The sequence below is a fragment of the Bos indicus genome, chromosome 29 (assembly GCF_029378745.1).
Source record: "Bos indicus isolate NIAB-ARS_2022 breed Sahiwal x Tharparkar chromosome 29, NIAB-ARS_B.indTharparkar_mat_pri_1.0, whole genome shotgun sequence".
Taxonomy (NCBI): domain Eukaryota; kingdom Metazoa; phylum Chordata; class Mammalia; order Artiodactyla; family Bovidae; genus Bos; species Bos indicus.
Genome location: NC_091788.1, coordinates 36,621,230 through 36,640,026, shown reverse-complemented (window position 1 = coordinate 36,640,026; position 18,797 = coordinate 36,621,230). Strand labels below are relative to the sequence as shown.

Sequence of the window (18,797 nt, the reverse complement as noted above, 5' to 3'; positions counted from 1 at the left end):
TAATTTTCTTGAAGAGATCTCTAGTCTTTCCCATTCTATTGTTTTCCTCTATTTCTTTGCACTGATCACTGAGGAAGGCTTTCTTATCTCTTCTTGCTGTTCTTTGGAATTCTGCATTCAAATGGGTACATCTTTCCTTTTCTTCTTTGATTTTAGCTTCTCTCCTTTTCACAGCTATTTGTAAGGCCTCATCAGACAACCATTTTGCCTTTTTGCATTTCTTTTTCTTGGGGATAGTCTTGATCACTGCCTCCTGTACAGTGTTATGAACCTCTGTCCATAGTTCTTCAGGCACTCTGACTATCAGATCTAATCCCTTGAATCTATTTGTCACTTCTACTGTATGATTGTAAGGGATTTGATTTAGGTCATATCTGAATGGTCTAGTGGTTTTCCCTACTTTCTTCAATTTAAGTCTGTATTTTACAATAAGGAGTTATTGCAAATCTGAGCCACAGTCAGTTCCTGGTCTTGTTTTTGCTAACTATATAGAGCTTCTCCATCTTTGGCTATAAAGACTATAATCAGTCTGATTTCGGTATTGACCATCTGGTGATGTGCATGTGTAGAGTCTTGTGTTTTTGGAAGAGGGTGTTTGCTGTGACCAGTATATTCTCTTGGAAAACTCTGTTAGCCTTTGCCCTGCTTCATTCCATACTCCAAGGCCAAATTTGCCTGTTACTCCTGATGTTTCTCTACTCCTACTTCTACATTCCAGTTCCCTATGGAATGCAAGATGAAAAGGACATCTTTTTTGGGTGTTAATTTTAGAAGGTCTTGTACGTCATCATGGAACGGTTCAACTTCAGCTTCTTCAGTGTTACTGGTTGGGGCTTAGACTTGGATTACCGTGATATTGAATGGTTTGCCTTGGACACGAACAGAGATCATTCTGTCATTTTTGAGATTGTACCCAAGTACTGCATTTTGTACTCTTTTGTTGCCTACGAGAGCTACTCCTTTTCGGCTGAGGGATTCTTGCCCACAGTAGTAGATACAATGGTCATCTGAATTAAATTTGCCCATTCCAGTCCATTTTAGTTCACTGATTCCTAAAATGTCGATTGTTTGTATATGTAGGTTCTTTCTTTCTCCCTTCCTTACTTTCTTTTCTGCTAGTATGCAGAACGCTCTCATAGATGTCATATCAGATTATTTCCTTAGAGTAAATTCTCCAAAGAGAAATGATAGAGACTAAAGATATTCACATTTTAAATTATATAAGAACTAAGATTTTTGTGAAAGTGAAGAAAGATACAAATATAAAAATCTCACAAGTTAAATAAAAAGTTTGAATCCTAAATTTGAATTAGAATATCAGTATAAACTCAGGATTTTTTTTCTCTTAAAAATAGGTTTTCTAATTCTGTCCACTGGAAAGATTTGGATGTAGTCATCAGTCCAGTAGCAATGATTCTGTGTGGTCTCTAAATACAGCTTCCCAATGAGAGGAATCAGGGCTACTTAGAAAAATGACAGATTCTAGCTCTGGGGCTGGAGATGTACCTGAAACATCTACCTGAAACATCCTGTCTTATCAGAATGAAAGAAGCAAATACTGATAAAAACTTCTCTCCAGGGTCCTGGGAAAAGAGCTCAAGATGTAACTGAAGAGGCCAAAATGGGGGGTACAATTTGACCCATTAAAAAGGAAAAATATCTCTGATAGATTGAAACACATTACGTATATTTAAAACCCACGAGTTCATACTGATAGGAAAAGAAATACTCTTTGGTCACTTTCTCAGGATGCTAGGAGACCGCAGTGTTATTGGGAAAAGTGGTAAGTGATGGGCACGAATCCAGCCTTTCCCCCGGAATATCCTCGCTTGATGAGGGAAATTTCATTACGGAAGCATCCAGCTAATAAGTGAAAGGGGATGATTGGCTTAAAGCATCACCATTTCTCATCTCCTGTCATCAGGAAAAAGCTGAGGAGGCACTTTGCAGTGAATGGACCAGCTCACCCCCCTGAACACTGTTGACATCACTACAAAGAGAGAATTCATTATGGGGTTCCTGGTCTTGTGTGCCTCCTCTTGTGTTTTACCACATAGGAGGTATTCCTCTTCCTCCCCCCAAATGAAAGCTGAATCTGATCGAGTCTCTAGGCTTCACTGCCAGTGAATAGGAGGCAGAGTCAACAAAGCGGAACAAGTTATAAGGCCACATGGATGCAGTCAGCACAGTCTACACTGTGAGGAGCAGACAAATTGCAGAGAAAAAGAAGAGAAAGAGAACTTACTGATTAAAGAGACGTCAGAGACGTATCAATCAGGTGCAATAGGCAGACCTTGTTTGGGTTCTGACATGAACCACCCTACTGTAAAAAAGAAAAAAATGTAAGACAGTTGGGGGAACTCCTAACAATAACCGGATATTTGATGATATTAAGGAGTGATTTTTTTTTTTAGGTATGATAATAAAATGTAAAAGTCGTTTTTAAAAAAAGAGTTATCTACTGAACTACTTTGAGATGAAAGTGTATAGTGTTTGAAGTTTGCTTCAAAACAATCCAGTGAGGGGAAAGTGGGTGGGTGAACAGTTGAAGAGAGGTGAGCTATAAGTTGATAAGTTTTGAAGCTGAGTGACTGGTGGATAACATCTATTACGCTGTTCTCTCTGAGATATGTTTGAAATTTATAAGCATAAACAGGAAAGTTATTTTGATAGGACTTTCAAATTGCATCTCTGATACTGAAAAAGTTTACATTCCCACCAACAATATATGAGCTCTCCCATTTCCATACTGGGTATTTGCATTCTTTTAAAATTGTGCCAATCTGATAAGCAAAGTGGCATTTTGTTGTTTTAATTTTAAGATATCGTTTTAATTAGAGGTTTTGTTGCCATTGCATCTCAAAGGGCCCTTCATCTTCTCCCATCTCCTGAAACAACCTGCCTGTTTCATGTTTTGCACAAAAGAAAAGTTGTACTCAGACAGCTCTGTTGCCACTGCCTCGCCTCTGTCTTTACTGCAGTTTCCTTTCAACCGGCACGATTTTTATTTCTGGCTGTAACACCTCAGTGATCATCAGTTTATTCTGTGACCTGGATAAATTCTGGATAGAAAGCTGGAGTGAGGATTTAACATAGATGATAGGTGTTTTTTCTTTTTTTTTTTTTTCTTTTATCCTTTGCAAAAAGTTTCCTGTTTTCAGTTGTCTTTAGCGGTAGCGACATCCACGTGAAGCCTTGTTCATTGATGCGTTCCCCCATCCATAAGGAAGGCATGGAGCTCCCAGACTAGAAGCGCAGTCTCTGCTTTGTTTCTGAGCAAGGACATGTGTGACTCCCCACACACTGTGAGGAAAACATGCTGCCCTCATGATTGGCCTCAGCAGGAACCCAGAGCATTCTGCTGTGTTTGCTGCCGTCCAGTGTTGTTTCATCCTTCCCTCTCAGATAAATTGTGTCCTGCAGTGCGTGATGTCGTTTCAGAAATAATTACCGAGAGTGATGCTAAGTGGGAAGGAGAAAGTATACCATGACTTTAACAAATTCCTTTTCCTCTCCCACGTTTTATGGTGCGTGACAGCATGCAGGCGCGTACACTATCTTTGTTACTATTCTTTCCCTCCAAGTGGAGTTGACACCCACGGCTCCCCGCCCTGCTGCCTGGCTGTTGCCTCAGGAGCAGCTGTGTTAGCTGGTTGCTCGGCCCACCAGGTGTGTGTGCAGTTTACCTCCTCCTCGAACAGACCCCACGCCTCAGGGGCCATTGTGAGGCAGTGGGAAAGCCAGGCCAAATCAGAGTGTGCATTTCATCTCTGCCTCTTAGGACCTGGTGGTAAAATGACTTGGCCTCAAAGGAGCTTAAATGTATGGCTGGCACTCAGTGAATGGCAGCTGAATCTGAATTATTAATTAAACAAATCTGTAACACATGCCTCCTGTGTGTTAAGGTCCAGGCTGTCTGATATACACAGTTCTTACCTACAAATTGATGATCAGCCGTGCTTTTCAACAGTAGCTCTCATGATTCTGGTGTGTGTTCCATCTGTGTGTATCGTATCAGTTCTCTTTCAGTGGTCCCCAACCTTTTTGGCACCAGGGACCTATTTCCTAGAAGACAGTTTTTCTACAGACGCAGAAGGGGATGGTTTCAGGATGATTCAAGCACATCCCATCTACTGTGCACTTTATTTCTCTTATTATTGCATCAGATCCACCTCAGATCATCAGGCATTAGATCCTGCAGGCTGGGAATCCCTGCTCTAGATACTGCTGAAGCCTTCCAGCCTTTTCCTTGTCACAGCCTTTGAGGAGAGTTGCAGCCTGGGGATGAGGAGGTTGTCGGTCTGTTTTAATGTCAGCTTTTCCACGGTGGCAAGAAGCCAACAGTAACTTGCCTGACCACAGTCTTTCTAGCAGCATCAGTTAGGAAAAAATAACATTGCAGCTTCACAGGAGTAACTCTCAATTGCTGATTTTATTCTTTCAGGTCAGCTCTGCAAAGAGATGAAGAATTTATGAGGAGTGGAGGTGGATGTATGCTTTGGTTTGCTCAATGTGTGATAACATTCATCCCTAATGCTGGCATAGAATTTAAGTGGCTCAAAGCTAAGGGTGATACCAGAGCCGCTCAGAGCGCTCTGAGATAGCAAGCGGGAGCTGAGCAAGTGAGGACCCAGAGGGGTGGCAGACGGAGTTTCGTGGCCAGAAGTCCCTGCCCTTTTTTCTTTGTTGAGACCTCACCCCAATGGGCGTTTTCTTGTTTTTATTGAAGTTGAAGCAGGAGCATGTCCCAGAATCGTGTCCTCCTGTCGACACTTGTACAAGGCCCTGAGCTGCAGGTGGAAGATCACAAATGAGTCTGGGCTCCTGGGCTGAGTGATCGCACAGTTCAGACATGCAGATGCTGTTTGAGGCAGCTGATCTTATCTGCCTTCTTCAGCCTGAGGGTTTCTCATGTTGGGCAGTGACCTTTAATTGCCAGAGCAGGTCAGATTCTGTAAACGCCCACAATACTGTTTCTTCACGGAGTTTAAGAAGTTCTTAGATGTAGATGCACAACTGAAAATGCACTTTTCTGTGACGATTGGCAGAGTCCCTTTAGGTGCCTAGAGGGATTGACATCCTTTCCAAAGGGCCAACTGCCTCTCCGCAGCCTGACCTCCCCTGGCCACCTGCCGCATGCCCAGCAGCCTGTTAGGGCTGTAGAGGAAACACGTGCTGTCGCTTCAGTCCTTAAAGGACTTATGATAATAATAATCTATGATTAATAGTAAACGCTTACTAAATGCTGGACACTACTACTGACCTCATGCACACATCGTTCCATTTAATCCTCACAACAGCTTATGAGGTATGTAGTGCTGCTAAGTCGCTTCAGTCGTGTCCAACTCTGTGCGACCCCATAGACGGCAGCCCACCAGGCTCCCCCGTCCCTGGGATTCTCCAGGCAAGAATACTGGAGTGGGGTGCCATTGCCTTCTCCATGTCCTTTTTACAATAAAGAAACACAGGTTCAGAGAAGTTTGTTCACTTGCTGAGTGGTGGAGCCAGGAGTTTAATCCAAATCTCTCTGACTCCAAAGCCTATGGTCTCCATCCCTGTGGTGCAGTTGGAGCGGCAAGCTGGACTCACGTGAAAATGCACGCAAATGGGCAATGGAGACCAAGCTGAGGGGGCAGCCAAGGTGTGAGATATGAGACCAAGGTTCTGAAAGATCTTGCCTGGCTAGAAGAACGGAAGAGGTGGTACAATGAAATTTCCTAGGGATAAATTTCCATTTAAGTAGAAATCCGCTGTTAAGTCCTGAGCAGAAGATAGGGGTTCCATTTCCAAGGCAAACCATTCAATATCACAGTAATCCAAGTTTATGCCCCAACCAGTAACACTGAAGAAGCTGAACTTGAACGGTTCTATGAAGACCTACTGTGGGCAGGAACCACTCAGAAGAAATGGAGTAGCCATCATGGTCAACAAAAGAGTCCAAAATGTAGTACTTGGATGCAATCTCAAAAACAACAGAATGGTCTCTGTTTGTTTCCAAGACAAACCATTCAATATCACCGTAATCCAAGTCTATGCCCCAACCAGTAACGCTAAAGAAGCTGATGTTGAACGGTTCTATGAAGACCTACAAGACCTTTTAGAACTAACACCCAAAAAAGATGTCCTTTTCATTATAGGGGACTGGAATGCAAAAGTAGGAAGTCAAGAAACATCTGGAGTAACAGGCATATTTGGCCTTGGAATACAGAATGAAGCAGGGCAAAGACTAATAGAGTTTTGCCAAGAAAATGCACTGGTCATAACAAACACCCTCTTCCAACAACACAAGAGAAGACTCTATACATGGACATCACCAGATGGTCAACACCAAAATCAGATTGATTATATTCTTTGCAGCCAAAGACGGAGAAGCTCTATACAGTCAGCAAAAACAAGACCAGGAGCTGACTGTGGCTCAGATCATGAACTCCTTATTGCAAAATTCAGACTTAAATTGAAGAAAGCAGGGAAAACCACTAGACCATTAAGGTATGACCTAAATCAAATCCCTTATGTTTATACAGTGGAAGTGAGAAATAGATTTAAGGGCCTAGATCTGATAGATAGAGTGCCTGATGAACTATGGAATAAGGTTCATGACATTGTACAGGAGATGGGGATCAAGACCATTCCCATAGAAAAGAAATGCAAAAAAGCAAAATGGCTCTCTGGGGAGGCCTTACAAATAGCTGTGAAAAGAAGAGAAGCGAAAAACAAAGGGGAAAAGGAAAGATATAAACATCTGAATGCAGAGTTCCAAAGAATAGCAAGAAGAGATAAAAAAGCCTTCTTCAGTGATCAATGCAAAGAAATAGAGGAAAACAACAGAATGGGAAAGACTAGGGATCTCTTCAAGAAAATCAGAGATACCAAAGGAACATTTCATGCAAAGATGAGCTCGATAAAGGACAGAAATGGTATGGACCTAACAGAAGCAGAAGATATTAAGAAGAGGTGTCAAGAATACACAGAACTGTACAAAAAAGATCTTCATGACCCAGATAATCACAACGGTGTGATCACTGACCTACAGCCAGACATCCTGGAATGTGAAGTCAAGTGGGCCTTAGGAAGCATCACTATGAACAAAGCTAGTGGAGGTGATGGAATTCCAGTGGAGCTATTCCAAATCCTGAAAGACGATGCTGTGAAAGTGCTGCACTCAATATGCCAGCAAATTTGGAAAACTCAGCAGTGGCCACAGGACTGGAAAAGGTCAGTTTTCATTCCAATCCCAAAGAAAGGCAATGCCAAAGAATGCTCAAACTACCGCACAATTGCACTCATCTCACACGCTAGTAAAGTAATGCTCAAAATTCTCCAAGCCAGGCTTCAGCAATATGTGAACCGTGAACTTCCTGATGTTCAAGCTGGTTTTAGAAAAGGCAGAGGAACCAGAGATCAAATTGCCAACATCCGCTGGATCATAGAAAAAGCAAGAGAGTTCGAGAAAAACATCTATTTCTGCTTTATTGACTATGCCAAAGCCTTTGACTGTGCATCACAAGAAACTGTGGAAAATTCTGAAAGAGATGGGAATACCAGACCACATGATCTGCCTCTTGAGAAATTTGTATGCAGGTCAGGAAGCAACAGTTAGAACTGGACATGGAACAACAGACTGGTTCCAAATAGGAAAAGGAGTTCGTCAAGGCTGTATATTGTCACCCTGTTTAACTTCTCTGCAGAGTACATCATGAGAAACGCTGGACTGCAAGAAACACAAGCTGGAATCAAGATTGCCAGGAGAAATATCAATCACCTCAGATATGCAGATGACACCACCCTTATGGCAGAAAGTGAAGAGGAACTCAAAAGCCTCTTGATGAAAATGAAAGTGGAGAGTGAAAAAGTTGGCTTAAAGCTCACCATTCAGAAAACGAAGATCATGGCATCCGGTCCCATCACTTCATGGGAAATAGATGGGGAAACAGTGGAAACAGTGTCAGACTTTATTTTTCTGGGCTCCAAAATCACTACAGATGGTGACTGCAGCCATGAAATTAAAAGATGCTTACTCCTTAGAAGGAAAGTTATGACCAACCTAGATAGCATATTCAAAAGCAGAGACATTACTTTGCCAACAAAGGTTCGTCTAGTCAAGGCTATGGTTTTTCCTGTGGTCATGTATGATTATGAGAGTTGGACTGTGAAGAAGGTTGAGTGCCGAAGAATTGATGCTTTTGAACTGTGGTGTTGGAGAAGACTCTTGAGAGTCCCTTGGACTGCAAGGAGATCCAATCAGTCCATTCTGAAGGAGATCAGCCCTGGGATTTCTTTGGAAGGAATGATGCTAAAGCTGAAACTCTAGTACTTTGGCCACCTGATGCGAAGAGTTGATTCATTGGAAAAGACTCTGATGCTGGGAGGAATTGGGGGCAGGAGGAGAAGGGGACGCCAGAGGATGAGATGGCTGGATGGCATCACTGACTCGATGGACGTGAGTCTGGGTGATCTCCGGGAGTTGGTGATGGACAGGGAGGCCTGGCGTGCTGCGATTCGTGGGGTCGCAAAGAGTCGGACACGACTGAGCGACTGATCTGATCTGATCTGATCTGATCCTCTGTGAGGGGACAGCTAGGCCCAGGGTCTTGGGGACCTACAGAGTCCTGATGGAGCAGCGCTAGGAAGTGGCTGTCTTCAGTGAGCGCAGGTGCAGGCTGATGGGGATCCACTGAGGGCTGAATGGACCCAGCAAGACCCTGAGGGATCTGGATGATTCGCCTCATGAGAAATGAGTCCATGACCTAGGGGTTTTGGTCTTGAAGTACTGGAGGAGCTGTCTTCACGTGGCGGAGCGGTGGACTTACTTGGTCTAACTCGAGAGGAAATTCGGGGGGCTCTTGACCCCCCGGTAACATTCCTGAGCTATTTCGGAACCATTTGGGCTGCCTGGTGGGCTGGACGGTGTTGTCAGGTGGGCTTCTGTGACTGCAGATGTACAGGAGAGAGAGCAGAGATGGTTCCTGGAGAGGTGGAAGAAGACAGGATTTAGGAGATTGCCTAAAGGGAAGAGCAAGCGTTCTAGGCGAGGACAGATACAGGCAAGGGAAGTAGCTTGATATAACTGATGGTGCTACTGGGGCAGGAGAAACACCCTTGCATAAGAGGGCCTGGGTGGTGTATAACCCCAGGTGAGGACTCTCAAGACAACATTATTTTCTTCCAGCATATTTGGTAAAGTGGCATTAATCTAATCTATGACATAAACCATGTCTTATTTGCAGAAGATAATTTCAGCATATTTCAGCATGATGAACCAAGTAGGCATCTCTTTTCTTAAGGTCAAAGTCAAACCTTGACCTCTCTGGAGTGTGTGAAAGTGCGCCCATACCCACTGAATTTTGCCACCTGCATCTTGGACCACGTGTAAAGTTCTAAAGCCACGTGGTTGCAGGCTGGTCAGGCCTTTACTTGCACTAGGGTGTGGCCACTTGCAGAGGCAGGAGGGCCCCACCCAGAACCAAGATGTTGCAGCTGATGGTACCACACATGCTCCAGGAGGGTGTGGAAGGGTTTGTTACATTCATATTTGAAGTCTCCCGGGAGGCAGGGCAGGCCTCTCAAGCAAGTTTGGAAAGGCTGAGAGAGTGAGGAGGTGGGACTTGAAGTGAAGGGCGGGGTCAGGATGAGGGTCCCCAGCCCTCTGGCAGGAGCTTGTGAGGTTTGAAACTCTTGCTGACATGAAAGGAGCCCAGATGTGGGACAGAAACAGCAAAAATGAAAACGGATTCCTCATTACTGTCCATAGATAGGCCTTTCTGCACGGCCTCAGAGGGAGCTGGTGAGAAGAGTGTGTGCGTGTGTGTTAGTTGCTCAGTCATGTCAGACCCTTTGTGACCCCATGGACTGTAGCTCCCCAGGCTCCTCTGTCCGTGGGGTTTCCCAGGCAAGAATACTGGAGTACCTTCCATTAAAACCTTGTGTTCTGTGTGTCCGGGTTCCCTCCGACCCCACGTGGGCTGTGCTGACGTTGTGATTAAACCTTGTCCAGGCCTCGCTGCCGGTGCACAACCAGGTGTTACCCTCAATTGAGAGTGTGGATGGCTCGGACCCTCTGGCGACTCTGCAGAACCCCATGGCCAGACTGGAGGCCAAGGAGGAGGAGGACGAGGACGAGGATGAGGATTCTGAGGATGAGGAGGAGGAAGATGGTGAGGACACTGACCTGGATGACTGGGAACCTGACCCCCCTCGGCCCTTCGACCCGCATGACTTGTGTAAGTGGGGCTGCTTCTCGGGTGCAGGGTGGGCCCCTCTGTTAGGGCTCCCAGGGCAGACTCTGCTTGTCTCTCTGAAGGCGCCCTTTCCCGTCATCCTCGGACAGCCAGGGAGGGAGGTGTTGGCTGCTGCTAGAGCTCCGATCGCATCCACGAGCGGCTGCCGGAGGAAGCTGGGCAGCCTGCTGGTGTCACAGGGGCTGGGGCTTGGTCAGGACCAAGCCTCAGCCTCTGATCTCAGAGACCCAGCTGCCAGGCCGTGATGGTGTCCAGTCCTGGCAGATCCGGCCATTCCTTCTTTCACATGTTTGGTGCCTCACCTCTCTTCGTACCAACCTTAAAAAATGCCTACTGTAAAAGGACGCCTCTCACACCCTGGGCCCTAGGGCTCTGCACTAGTTTCCTAACTTGAGCAATGCTCTCCATGGGCTTGCGAAGTCGGCAGCTTTCTAGAGGTCCTGCTCAGTTGTTGCAGGAATCAGGATTCCAGTACAGGTGGTCCGGTTGCTGGTGCCCACAGCCAGCCAATACTACTGCCTGTCTGTCCTGCCTGCTTGGAGGGCCTGCTTCCTTCCACCAAGCCACCGCTGCTGCCTACCAGTGTCCCACATAGATGGCAAAGTCCTTATCTCCTCTTTCGAGTTACAAGGCCATGCAGAGCTTTGTGGTCTCACCATATCTCTCCTGGGACCTTCTGCATGGTGGTGGTGAGACTGTTTGCCTGGGGTCTGTGTTCATCTCCATACCCAAAAGAGAATTTCCTCGTTTTGCTTTTCTTTGAATTCTTAAGTTTTCAAGGCGACTCCTTAGTCAAATACACAGGAAGTCACTTTAATCTTCTAAATATGAACACAAGGTAGCTCTCCATTATTGGAGAGTTGTAGAAATTGAAAATACCTGTTTCCTAAGCCAGGCTACCCCACAGCCAGTTGGGTGAGATGCAGTTGGTTGACTAGATGTGTTGAGTCAGGAGTCTGCTCTCTGTGGGGCGCAGTCTCTTTCCTCTGTTCTGCTGCTGTACACATTGCAGCCTGGCGGTCAGCTCCAGGTGGGGGACTCTGGGAAAAAGTGGGTGGATGTGGACGCTCAGTGCAAACCCATCACTCCCGGAATGAGCTGAACGTACATATCAGGGCTAGCCTCGTTGTGTCATTGGGAGAATGAAGCGTGGGATGCTAAATTCATTCACTTCAGCATTATCTTCACGCAAATGCATGGGAATCTCAAATTTAACAGCACTGTTTCTACAACTCCCTTTGAGGAAACTGACTATATTGTCAGGTTTAAAAAAAAAAACAACAGGTTTATTGACCTATAATTTACATACTATAAAGTTTACCTCATTTGTTTCATCCGATTTTGCAGCATTTAAGCAACTAATAAGCACCTCTTTCCTCTTTCCAAACATGTTTTATTTGATTTGTAAACTTTTTTTTACTTATTTTTAAATTGGAGTGTAGTTGCTCGACAATGCTGTGTTCGTTTTTGCTGCACTCAGCCACGTTGACTTGTAAATTTGCTGCCACTCTTCCAATGGACTTCCAGTAGAAAAATCAGTCACAGCCTGCTTATTATTTTTGGCAGGCCACAAGCAAATTCTGCCTGATTTTAGAAGAAAAGACCAGGATTCTCCCAGTCTCTGGAGAGTCGTGTATTACAGTGGAATGGGTTGTGCAGTTGTAGGAGCTGATTGAATTTGGTTTTAAAAACTTAGACATGAGGGTTGTCCAGGTTAGGACCCTTTCCCCCGAGCCCGTCACCTAGAGGCTTTCTTTCTCGTTCAGGGTGCGAGGAGTGTAACAATGCACACTCTTCCGTGTGCCCGAAGCACGGCCCCCTGCACCCGATCCCCAACCGGCCAGTGCTGACGCGGGCGCGGGCCAGCCTCCCGCTGGTGCTCTACATTGACAGGTTCCTGGGCGGCGTGTTCTCCAAGAGGCGCATCCCCAAGCGCACCCAGTTTGGCCCCGTGGAGGGGCCACTGGTCAGGGAATCGGAGCTGAAGGACTGTTACATCCACCTCAAGGTAATGTACACTTTGTCCCAGTCCCCTCGTGTCCTGATGACTTGTAAGGGGCATGCATTTTCCCACCGAGCCTCCCAGTTCAGCCTCATAGCAGTTGTTCACTGTGTTTTTCTTTCTAAGCTTGACCGATTTAAATGTAGACATTTTCTCTCTTACCTATAACATGGACGGTACAGTTTCAGACCTCAGTGTGCTCAATCGCTTAGTCCTGTCTGACTCTTTGCAACTCTGTGGACTATAGCCTGCCAGGCTCCTCTGTCCATGAGATTTCCCAGGCAAGAATACTGGAGTGGGTTGCCATTTCCTTCTCCAGGGGATCTTCCCGACCCAGGGATCTACCCCGCATCTCCTGCATTGGCAGTGGAGTCTTACCGCTGAGCCACCAGGGAAGCCCTCAGACCCTGAAGCCTTATGTGAATAATTCTGAACTCTTGTCATTCTCAGGGGCTGGACTAGTCTTAGAGGGCTTCTAGGACCAAACACCACAGACCAGGGGGCTTAAACAATGTGTGTTTGTCACACTGCAGGAGGCTGGAAGGCCAAGGCCAAGGTGCAGGCAGGTTTGGCTTGGGTCGCGGCCCTTGGCTTGCAGGTGGCTGCCTTGGCACTAGGCGGTCCCTGTGTGCTCGGCGCCTCTGGTGCTTCTCTGTGTCCTGATCTCCCTGTCCTGTAAGGACAGGACCTGGTCTGATGACTTCATCACCTCTTCCAAAGCTTTGCCTCCAAATGCAGTTACAGTCTGAAGCTACTAGGGGCTGGAACTTCAATGTATGAATTATGGGGGAAACCAGTTCAACCTATAATAGAGGCTTGACAACTTTTTTTTTGAATATTAACTTTGACTATAATACAAAGAGAATTAGGTCAACTCATGTTATCTGTTGGGCTTCCCTAGTGGCTCAGTGGTGAAGAATCCTCCTGCCAATGTAGGAGACATAGGTTCCATCTCTGGGTTGGGCAGATCATCTGGAGAAGGAAATGACAACCCACTCCAGTGTTCTTGCCTAGGACATCCCATGGACAGAGGTGGGCTACAGTTCGTGGGGTGGCAAAGAGTCATACAACTTAGTAACTAAACAACACCAATATCATCTGTGAAGTGCTCATAATGTTTTTAGGAAAACCTCTTTTTCAGTCTTTGAAACAGGTCTATCCTGTTGAATCTTCTGCTAAAGAATAGTTTACAGAATGTTCAAGTATGTGTATACTGATGTCTGTTCCTCACTTTCGATGCTTTTGCTTTGATCGAAAGCCTCTGCTGTCTACTTTTTGAGAGCCACTCTGGAGAACTGGGAAAGAACACTGGGAGGAGAGAATATATGGGGTGTGTTTTTGAGAAATCAGCAGCTGTCATGGGGAGATTTTCTTGATGAGAGCTCAAGACGTCCACGAAAGAATATCACTTTGTAGAGAGAACGATCTGTCACCAGCCTCCACGTTATAAATGAATGCAATTGAAACCCCAAAGGAAGCCACTTACAATGAACTGGAGAGTATTTTTCTTGCACTTTCTGGCTTATCAATAGCATTTTTTGATGTGTTAGTTAATGATGAAATGGCAACCAAAACTGTACAGTCAGTGTGCTGACTTTTAGATTTTGCTAGGTAATCCTATGACTGGGTCGTTAGAAAGCGTTTTTCCCTTTTTCATTTGGTAAGACACAATTCCAGTATCTTTCCAGATACAAAGGGGAGAACCAGTGTATCTGGTTAATTTAAAGAACAGCATTTTGCATATTACTACACAACCATCTATGATGTTAGCGGTTGTGTGTGTAGGTGTCTTTTCACTTTCACTCTGGTTGCAGGTTTCTCTCGATAAAGGGGACAGAAAGGACAGGGATTTGCATGAAGACCTGTGGTTTGAGTTGTCGGACGAGACCCTCTGTAACTGGATGATGTTCGTGCGTCCGGCCCAGAACCACCTGGAGCAGAACCTGGTGGCGTATCAGTATGGCCACCACGTGTACTACACAACAATCAAGAACGTGGAGCCCAAGCAGGAGCTCAAGGTACAGCACGGGGGCGGTGGCCACTCTGCTGGGAATTGTGATCGCTTCATGCTTTTCACACTTTTTGTCTTTCCCCTCGAAGTGGTATTCTTTAAAAAAAAAGGTCCTTTTCTTGTAGTTCACTTATTTATGAGTACTTGCTGTGTACTATACGCTTCTCAATTTTATTTATTTATGTGGCTACACTGGGTCTTCTTTGCTGTGAGATGGCTTTTTCTAGTTGCAGAACATGGGCTCTAGGGTTTACAGGCTTTGTTGTGGTGTTTGGGCCTAGTTGCCCTGGAACATGTGAAATCTTCCCGGATCAGGGGTCAAACCCATGTCTGCTGCCTTGGCAGGCAGATGCGTACCCACTGGATCACCAGGAAAGTCGCTGTACACTTATAATAATCCCACAGATAAAATAGAATAAGAAGTGTATGACTTTGGGGTCTACCAAAGGCCTTAATTAAAGGTATTAGGCCCAGGGCGGGAGGAATTAGGAAGTCGTTATTTTGGGGGTACAGACAGGTCTGTTGATTAAAGATGGAGTTACTTCACTTCATTTTGGGCTTCCCTGTTGCCTTAGTGGTAAAGAATCTGCCTGGCAATGCAGGAGACCTGGGTTTGATCCCTGGGTTGGGAAGATCACCTGGAGAGGGACATGGCAACCCATTCCAGTATTCTTGCCTAGAAAATTCCATGGACAGAGCCTGGTGGGCTACAGTCCATGGGTTGCAAAGAGTTGGACATGACTGAGCGCGCGCACACACACACACACACACAACCTTTAGTTTTCAAGTCTGAGCAACTGGGTGGAAGGTGGGGTGTTTGTTGAGATGAGAAAGGTAGGTGAGGAGGGAAGTGTCTAGAAGTCAGTTCTGGACTGGCTCCATCAGGCAGGTGGCAGAATGTAGGTAGAGGGAAGAAGAGAGAGGGTCTGGGATACACGCGGTAACTTAAGAGTCATTAGCACAGAGTTGGCTGCAAACAGATGTGATTGCCTTGGGGAGAAAGGAGAAGGTCCTGGACATGGACTAAGCTTCCAGAAGCAGCACTATTTAGGAGTGGTGGAGGGGAGGGTGAGCCAGACAGGAAGCAGAAGCAACCTCCCCAGGGTGGGATGGAGGCAGAGACTCAGGAGGGCAGGGTGGCTCTGGTTGACCCCAGCAGTGTGAGGGTGGAGCCACTGTGACCACAGCTGCGTGGAAACCTGTGTTTAAACAGATAAAAAATCAGAAGAGGCTCTGTTTCATTAAATCAAGAGACTACTGTTATCTCTTGTGAAGTTGTTGTAATAACAAAAACATTTTTTTAAAAAGGATAAAGAAAACATTTACAATGGATAAGCAACAAGGACCTACTGTGTAGCACATAAAAAAGAATCCCACACAGTGTGTGTCTCGCCGTATGAACTTCCTGACTGACTGCCTGTGCCAACGGGGTCACCTCACAGTGCGGCTTCTTTTGTTAGTTTGTTGGTTTGCTGTGGGAAACCTGGGTCATCTTCTGTGAGCAGGAGGAGGAACTGAAGCCCGTGAAGCGCATCCTGTGATGTCCTTCGTCCCTGATGACGTGCTTGGTTCTTGCAGGTGTGGTATGCTGCTTCCTATGCTGAATTTGTGAACCGGAAAATCCATGACATTTCTGAGGAAGAGCGGAAAGGTACTCGGATTTTTTTTTTTTAATTTCATGTATTGATTGTAAATTGTATATATTACTTACATCTTTGGTGGTGGTTTAGTCATGTTCGACTCTTGCAACCCCATGGACTGTAGTCTGTTAGGCTCCTCTGTCCATGGGATTTCCCAGGCAAGAATATTGGAGTAGGTTGCCATTTCCTTCTTCAGGGGATCTTCCCAACCCTGGAATTGAACCTGTATCTCCTACATTGCAGGTGGCTTCTTAGAACTAAACATCCTTGTGTAATTCTAGGGTCAAATGACAATGACATATTTACATTTCTTTCATGGGTCCTAGAAAATAGTATTTAATATAATGAAAAGTCCAAATATTAAATTAGGACCTAGATCAGAGGATGATTTTTATCTTGATGTAATCGTCTCTGAACATAGCAAGGCAGGGATTGTCTTTGTTGTGAAAGTAAGTGTCGCTGAAGTACAGTCTACATCCAGAAAACTACAAAGTCATAAATAACAGCCTGATGAATTTTCACAGCGTGAGAATACCTGGGGACCCAAGTCAAGACACAGGGTGGGCCACAGCCCCAGGAGTCCCCAACACCTTCTAATTCCTCTTCACTCCCAATTAAAACTATCTCCTGACTTCAACACCACAGACACCATCCGCTTGTTACTGAACTTTGTATACATAGAATTATGTGACACATACACTTCCGGTGCATGAGAATCTTTTGTTTGTGAGACTTTTCCATACTATTGTGTATTACTGTAAGTTGTTCATTTTCTTTGCCACTTTGTTTTCTACTGTGTGAACTTGTTTTGTTCAGTCACTAAGTCCTGTCCAGTTTTTGGTGGCCCCATGGACGGCAGCACGCCAGGCTTCCCTGTCCTTCACTGTCTGCCGGAGTTTGCTCAAACTCATGTCCATTGAGTTGGTGATGCCATCCAACCGTCTCATCCTCTGTCGTCCGCTTCTCCTCCCACCTTCCATCTTTCCCAGCATCAGGGTCTTTTCCAATGAGTCAGCTCTTTGCATCAGGTGGCCAAAGTATTGTATGTACCACAATTCATTTATCTATTTTCAGCACAGAAGTTTGGGTTGAACTATGCAATTCTGACACTGACTAGTTGGAGTTACGTCACATCACAGGTCAAGGGCAGAGTCCTCCATGAGACTGTCTCTAATTTAGGCACCATCCTCAAGCGAGGGGGATCCCATGCCCCCTGCACTTCTGAGCAACTAGACTAGTAGCATTTAGGGAATTTCCACTACCCTCTTAGGTCTAATAATTCCCTAGAATGGTGCACAGAGGTCAGAAAAGTGCTGGGCTTAGAATTGCCATTTTATCATAAAGCACACACGTCAGGACCAGCCAAATGAAGAGACGCATAGGGCAAAGTTTGGGAGGGTCCCAGATGAGAAGTGCCTGTGTCACAGCCCTGGAGGCCGAATGTGTCATCACCAGCGTGGGAGGCTCACCTGAGCTTCTGTGTCCAGAGTTCTTGTCAAGGAATCATCACAGTGGTGTGATCAATTGGATCCGTGGCCCATGACTGATCTCCTCTCTAGCCCCTGCTCCCCTCCCTGGCTATACCCCCTCATTCAAAGCCACAGCCCTGTTTTCAGGTGGTTGGTTTTCTAGGCTCAGCCATCCCCATCTGGGCCATCTCATTAGCATAAACTCAGGTATGGTCACAGATCATCAGGAGTGACAAAGACGTGCCATTTACTTGGGAAATTCCAAAAGTTGTGAGGCTATTTCTTAGGGGACAAAAGTCAGTCATAGTCTTTCTTTCTTGGTCGACAAAGTCATTTCCAGTGTCCAGTGTCTGGCCAATATGAAGGTACCACTGTGAACTTTCTTACATGTCCTTTACTGAACATATGCGCATATTTCTGTTGGGCACACATTTAGGGGTAGAATTGCTGGGTCATAGGGTACGGCTTTAACCTGTGCTTGTGAACCTTTCACTAAAGTGATGATATTGAGCATTCATCTTCCAGTTATTTGTGTTTTACACTATACTCTGATTATGAAGCTTGGATCTGAATTACTGGGTGATCTGCATACACATTCCCACTGTAGCACACCGTGTCTTCCCAGTGGGGTAAGGTTGTGTGTGTTGGGGGTGGGAGAGGGTAGCACACGGTAGTTGTTCTTTTGATGTCTTACATGAATATATCAGAAAACCAGATCCCCAAAACTACTTTCTGTCAATCTTGAGCCTTTGCTTTTATAACAAAACAGCAGACATTGGGTATCTATGAGCACTGGGCTACGATGCGGTGAGAATGGTGGGGGTGCCAGGCATTTGAGTTTTATTGGGGCCCATTGGTCACCGGCCTCCATGGTCTCTCTCCTATGGCTGCAGTTCTTCGAGAGCAAGAGAAGAATTGGCCCTGCTATGAATGCAACCGCCGATTTATAAGCTCTGAACAGCTGCAGCAGCATCTCAATTCTCACGATGAGAAACTGGATGTGTTCAGCAGGTATAATGAGGGGGAAGTTTTCACAAACTTAGTGTTTAAAGTTCCAGAGTCATTTCTGTATCATCTATGAATGTATGAGGGTGTGTGTGTGTGTCTGTATGCACATGGGTGGGTGTGTAGACAGATAACCAGTTAGGCTGCTAAAGGACATTTCTTATGCATCATTTCCTTTCCTCCCCCTGGTCCTCATCACAACTTGGGTCTTTTCCAGAATAATGCTTACCTAGCAATAGGAGGTCTTTCCACCTTAGTAAACATTTCCCTGAACAAGCATAATCAATACCCAGCAATAGGAGATCTTTCCGTCTCCCCTAACTAGAGATTCTGAAATAGGAATTCTTGAGATAGCATACACCTTTGAAATAACCTGCACCTCAGATTTTCAAACTCTTCAAAGGTAAGATTCCTTCATTAAACTAACTCTTG

The 18,797-nt window shown here is 45.5% G+C and overlaps 1 protein-coding gene across 2 annotated transcripts in view; it reads left to right on the top strand.

Moving 5' to 3' along the window:
• PRDM10 (PR/SET domain 10) overlaps positions 1–18,797 on the top strand; it is a 99,361-nt gene that overhangs the window by 48,288 nt on the left and 32,276 nt on the right. For both annotated transcript variants that reach the window (XM_019955165.2, XM_019955164.2), the window contains exons 5-9: positions 9,995–10,220; positions 12,005–12,246; positions 14,055–14,258; positions 15,830–15,902; positions 18,254–18,371. In XM_019955165.2, coding sequence (XP_019810724.1) covers positions 9,995–10,220; positions 12,005–12,246; positions 14,055–14,258; positions 15,830–15,902; positions 18,254–18,371 — 863 coding nt within the window. The remainder of the gene's footprint in view (positions 1–9,994; positions 10,221–12,004; positions 12,247–14,054; positions 14,259–15,829; positions 15,903–18,253; positions 18,372–18,797) is intronic.